We start from the raw sequence: 6,000 nt of genomic DNA, 5'->3' as shown, positions 1-6,000 counted from the left end.
CAAGATCCTGGCGCGGGGCTTCTGCGTGGGGCCCTTCACCTTCCTGAGGGACCCCTGGAACTGGCTGGACTTCAGTGTCATCATCATGGCGTGAGTCCAAACACTGACCTGACCACCAACTCTCAACGCCTCCACCACTGACTCACTCACTGACTGGCTCACCGACTCAACTGTGACTGGCTCACTGACTCAACCGTGACTCATTCACTGACTCAACTGTGACTCAACCGTGACTCACTCACTGATTCAACCGTGACTCGCTCACTGACTCAACCGTGACTCACTCACTGACTGAACTGTGACTGGCTCACCGACTCAACCATGACTCACTCACTGACTCAACCGTGACTCATTCACTGACTCAACTGTGACTCAACCGTGACTCACTCACTGACTGAACTGTGACTGGCTCACCGACTCAACCATGACTCACTCACTGACTCAACCGTGACTGGCTCACTGACTCAACCGTGACTCACTCACTGACTCAACCGTGACTGGCTCACTGACTCAACCGTGACTCATTCACTGACTCAACTGTGACTCAACCGTGACTCACTCACTGATTCAACCGTGACTCGCTCACTGACTCAACCGTGACTCACTCACTGACTGAACTGTGACTGGCTCACCGACTCAACCATGACTCACTCACTGACTCAACCGTGACTCACTCACTGACTCAACCGTGACTGGCTCACTGACTCAACCATGACTCACTCACTGACTCAACCGTGACTGGCTCACTGACTCAACCGTGACTCACTCACTGACTCAACCGTGACTGGCTCACTGACTCAACCGTGACTCACTCACTGACTCAACCGTGACTCATTCACTGACTCAACCGTGACTCACACACTAACTCAACCGTGACTCACTCACTGATTCAACCGTGACTCGCTCACTGACTCAACCGTGACTCACTCACTGACTCAACCGTGACTCACTCACCGACTGAACCGTGACTGGCTCATCGACTCAACACTGGTGCTCTTCTGCTGACTAACAAAGACCATCAGGATTCTTCCTTCCGTTCCTTGCACTGACCTGCTGCTCACCCAGGTCCTCTGAACCCCGCAGCTGAGTGCAGGTCCTCCACAGGTCCAGCTGTCTCAGTGAGTGGCGACGTGCGATCTGTCCACTCGGCTAATTGTCGCAGTGACGGAAAATCACTGCGCTGGTTTGGTTAGCGATCAGCCGGCGATTCATCAGCGGGCAGAGTGGGAGGCGGGCGGCGGGAGGGGGGTGGAAGACGGACGACGGGAATGAACCGATGGGATCAATAGTCGACCCTGAGACTCGGCAGCGTGATGGACGGCCGTGCAGCTCCAGGGGAGAGACCTGATGAAGGACTAACCCCACCACCCCCCACAGAGTCCCACTGGGGGGACACAGATCCACTCAGAGGGCAACGCCGCCATCAGCCGCCGCCGCGCTGCTCAGCCGCGTCACGTGACTGGCGATTTATAGCCCGCCAGTCCCACAGACCTGCCACGACCTCGGGCTCTCGTACGGATGGCACATGTCTCCGCCAGCTTGATTTACACCTGCTGCCGAGAGAAAAAGGTCATGTGACTCAGACTTCAGCCGAGCGGTCCTGAAGACAGCCACGCTGGGAGGGAGGAGTCGGCGAGCGCTCGCCAGGAGAACTGGTGATGCCGAGGGGTGGACGCTGGTTATCAACAGGATGATTGACAGCTCCGCTCCACCTCCACCTCCCCTGTCCCCACACACACTCACACACACTCGGTCCACGTGTGTCTCCTTGAACCCAGGGCCGTCCTGCGGTCAGGTAGCGACACATAACTCTCAGACACACACACACACACACACACACACACGCTCATCAGCTGTATGATGGATGCGCTCAGCTCCACCCACCAAGTCAGGAGCTCCCCCTCCCCCGGTGCCAGTGTAATGACCCATTAATGGACGCCATCAGCCGGCCGGCGCCGTGAGACTCCATAAACATTTTGGCGAGTGGACGAAGCAACGTCTCCGTCATCGATAAATCCTTTTTCTATTAACTGATAGGTGATGGCAGCCAATCAGACGCCGGCGCGCCCAGTGAAGAAGGTCGTGCCGGTCACCGCTAGAGGGCACTGAACGCTGGGCACGCCGGTTATGCTGGCTCGCTGCTGCCATGTCATGTGACGCTCTCTCCTGTTGTTGTCATGTCGCTGCCCCCTGCAGGCTGTTAACCGAGTTTATCAAAGTAGGGAACCTGCAGGCCCTCAGAACCTTCAGAGTCCTGCGGGCCCTCAAGACTATCTCAGTCATCCCAGGTAAGGCCACCAGGGGGCGACCGAGCGAGACGTGGCGCGCCGCCACGCCCCCGCCGCACGTGCACATCTGTCTGTCTCAGTTGCAGGCCCCGCCCTCTTTTCAACCTCTTCCTGGTAAAGAGGAGAAGTCGGGTCAGCACCAGAAGCGGTTGGTGCAGAGACAAACCAGAACATTATGACCGGCTCCCGGAACACGGCCCAGCCCTGATAGATTCACGCGAGCCTGTCTCAGGTTCACATCTCTTCAGGTGCTGACCGCTGCCGACCAGCACTCCTCACAACATGAGGCAGGTGGTCATAATGTTCTGGCTGATCGATGAACACGGAGGTCACATCACTGCTCGGCTCACCCGACTTCTGCTTCAGTTCTGGTGTGGGTCCGTCTGTCGCTCTGTCCAACCTCCTGTGTCTGTGCGTGTGTGTCTGTGCGTGTGTGTCTCCGTCCTGCTGCAGATATGTCACTGAGTTTGTGGACCTGGGTAACGTCTCAGCCTTGAGGACGTTCAGGGTTCTGCGAGCGCTCAAAACCATCTCAGTCATTCCAGGTGAGGCGCGAGAATGGAACCTGCAACCTGCTCTTCCTCAGAACCGCCAGCATCTGTTTTCAGAACCACAGTCTGGTACCACCATCCCCGCGTGCCAAAGCCATGCTGGGTAGCGGCTAGCCTACGGTCTCAAAGCCAGTTCTGAATTCTGGGCCTCTGTGGTTCTGAAGGCGGTGGCTCGGTTCACACCACACATTTCTCTCAGGACTGGCAGAACTTCCAGGCCGCTCTGGCCGGACAGGTGTTTATGAGCAGCCACATGCTCCATATGCTAGCGTGTGGCTGCGAGCTAGCTAGCGTCAGCTCAAGGTGTTTGTCCAGAGCTACCTGTGGTTCGCCCTGTCTGGTCTGAGCTTGTCCTGATGTTCTCACCTTCTTCTCTGTGTTGCTAACTTTGTTGCGCTCAGCCTGAGATGAACATAGATGTGTCAAGCGCGTGCGCTAACGCTGCTGACGTGCCGGCAGGCCTGAAGACCATCGTGGGCGCGCTGATCCAGTCGGTGAAGAAGCTGGCCGACGTGATGATCCTCACCGTCTTCTGCCTCAGCGTCTTCGCGCTCATCGGCCTGCAGCTCTTCATGGGGAACCTGCGGCAGAAGTGCGTCCGCAGCGCCGCCCACTGCGTCAACGACTCGCTGCCCGCTAACGCCACCTTCTACTGCAACAACAAGACCTGGACCTCCATCAGGGAGTTCATCAACGACGAGGGTGAGTCATGTGCCGCGCTGGTTGGCTTTGAGCTAAGCCAATCGGAGAGAGAGAGTGAGAGCTGACGTCACCTGAAGACCCGAACATGGACATGTGACGTCCATGGAGTGTGGCTGTGATGGGTGAAAGCATGAGGTCCACCGGGGGCGCCGCACTGAGGCAGACAGTGGAGAGGCGCGGCGCCCCCTGCTGCCGTCCATCAGACCTGCGCCCCCGCAGGCCCTGCTATCGACCCCTGAAAGCTGCCGTGAAACCCGAACCTGCGACGGTCCGGTCGATGTTCCCATCAACCTTTCAGCCCAGACAGACGCCGTCGCTGCGGTGAACAAACGCAATCATGAGGAGGAGAGACAGACGTGTCACTTCCTGTCCCTCACTTTCCCAAAATTCGGCTTCTCCCCTCAATCCCGGCCGCTATGGAAACGGCGTGTGCCCAGGACATCTCCCAGTCTGGTGTGATGGACGAGCGGCGCAGGTCAAAGTGTGCGTTTCTTCTCTCCAGAAAACTTCTACAAGGTGGAGGGGGCCAAGGACGCGCTCATCTGTGGCAACAGCAGCGACGCCGGGTGAGTCCTCCCGTGGGACGGCAGGGGTCGTGTGATCTGTGGGTGGGTGTGAGGGGGAGGGGTGGCTCACCTGAGCTGCAGTGTCATGTGACTCAGGAACTTTCCTGGAAGCCGACGACTGACATTCATCATTCCATCAGCGAGTGAGTGAGTGAGTGAGCGGGTGGGGTCCCCCCTCCCTCCCACCTTCTCTCCCCCATTACAGATGGTGAAAACATTATGTTAAGAGCTGCATGAATCAATAACTCAGCTATGGTGCGCTGGGGGTTGATCAGGCGTGTGTGTGTAGCTGAGTTGTTGGGGCTCTCTGAGGTTGTGTGTGACATCTGCCCAAAGCGCAGCAGCCGCAGCACCGTGTGTGTGTGTGTGTGTGTGTAGATGAACAGCTCCTGATCCTGGTGGGGACGTGTGTTTTGGATGGTTAGGTTTCGGGCGAGGGCCATGAGAGGTCCTCACCAGGAGGGAGAGACAGACGCGTGTGTGTGTGTGTGAGTGGCGGGGGAACAGGAAGTGGAGGGCTGCGCCGACGCTGCGAGCGATATCGGCTGTGAAACGGAGACCAAGCTGCGACTGAGGGACTGTGTTTGATCTGAGCTCCAACACAAACGAGCGAATCACATCATTAAATAATGTTGGGACGAGCTCAGGTGTGAACACACACACACACACACGCACACTCACTCAAAGTCCATCCGTCTCCCAACTGAGGTGGCACAAAACAAATCTCCCCCAGCAACCAGCTCTGGGATACGGTTGCCATGGTGATGCTAAGTACTGGCTTCCTCCCAGACTGAAGTTTACCTGAGTGCTATAATTAAAGGTGTGAGTGAGTGAGTGTGTGTGTGTGTGTGGGGTTGAGAGAGAGCAGAAATGTCTTCGACCTGGGGGAGACCATGTGACCTGAAGGCCTGGTCACCGTCTGCTCCCGGCCCTCACCCGAGCCTGGCTCCTGACCCTGAGAGGCCCACTCGAGCGCTGGCGCTGGCTCTGGCTCCCTGTCTGCTGCTGTCAGTGTGTGAGCAACACTTCACTGGAGGCCTTCTTGTGGGGACTTTTGACAGGTCCCCACAAGGTCCAGCCTCAAGTTCAGGGCTCAAACTTGGAAATAACTGGCTTCCAGTCTGGTTCAGGTGAGCCATGTGTTCTGGGTGGTTAGGTTCAGCGGGAGCGGCTGGAGAAAGGGTGAGGGCCAGGAGAGGTCCCCACAAGGACAGCGGTACCAACGAGTGTGAGTGTGTGTGAGTTGTTATCTCTCTGTCACACACACACACTTCACACCCACTCGTCTCTGCTCACATGCCGCCATGTTGACTCACTGGCTCAGACGTGCGACACACACTCATCACCATGCAAGTGTGTGTGTGTGTGTGTGTGTGTGACACGTTGGCCTTGCTCAGGGTTGCTGTCAGTCATCAGGATGAGTGACTGCCTCCTCGTGACATCATCCATCACATGTGTTCCTTCACTCGGCTGTAAAATATGCAATATCAGCAGAACGCCGACCTCGTGATGATGACATCACGGCGCCGTGGCCCGGGTCACAGCTCTCACCGGACCACCGTCCCGGGACCTTCTCGCTGTGGTAGCGGGGCCCCGTAACGCTGACGTCCAACGGCAGGCAGGAGCCGCGTTTCAGCCGCTGCATCGTCTGCGGGGGAACAAACATGAGTCACTTCTGCGCCCGCAGCAGCGCAGCGGAGGCGGAACTGGCCACTGTGGGTCACTGCAGCGGCCCACCGCCCGCAGGGTTGTCGGTTTGATTCCCTGGTGGCTGTCTGAGCTGCGGAAGCTCCTGCGTGACTCAGCGGATGGTTGCCCCAGCGACGTGATCTCCAACAAAGTTTCTTTTCCTGAAGAAATATTTTCTCCGAATACGTGATGTCACTTCCTGGC

General features: G+C 57.5%; 1 protein-coding gene across 8 annotated transcripts in view; it reads left to right on the top strand.

Annotated features, from left to right (window-relative positions):
• LOC128755482 (sodium channel protein type 4 subunit alpha-like) overlaps nt 1-6,000 on the top strand; it is a 45,102-nt gene that overhangs the window by 16,185 nt on the left and 22,917 nt on the right. For 7 of the 8 annotated variants that reach the window (XR_008414128.1, XM_053859072.1, XM_053859071.1 and 4 more), the window contains 4 exons: nt 1-90; nt 2,742-2,833; nt 3,299-3,541; nt 4,044-4,107. The exon at nt 1-90 is cut by the window's left edge and continues 39 nt beyond it. Coding sequence is in view for 7 of the 8 variants with exons in the window: in XM_053859072.1 (XP_053715047.1) it covers nt 1-90; nt 2,742-2,833; nt 3,299-3,541; nt 4,044-4,107 (489 nt within the window). In the remaining variant the exon portion in view is untranslated. Of the gene's footprint in view, nt 91-2,196; nt 2,289-2,741; nt 2,834-3,298; nt 3,542-4,043; nt 4,108-6,000 lie in introns of all 8 variants that reach the window. The other variant, XM_053859068.1, reaches the window with a different exon arrangement.

Source organism: Synchiropus splendidus, chromosome 3 (genome assembly GCF_027744825.2).
Source record: "Synchiropus splendidus isolate RoL2022-P1 chromosome 3, RoL_Sspl_1.0, whole genome shotgun sequence".
NCBI lineage: Eukaryota > Metazoa > Chordata > Actinopteri > Syngnathiformes > Callionymidae > Synchiropus > Synchiropus splendidus.
Note: the sequence above shows the minus strand (reverse complement) of the source record. Positions and strands in the feature narration are given on the sequence as shown.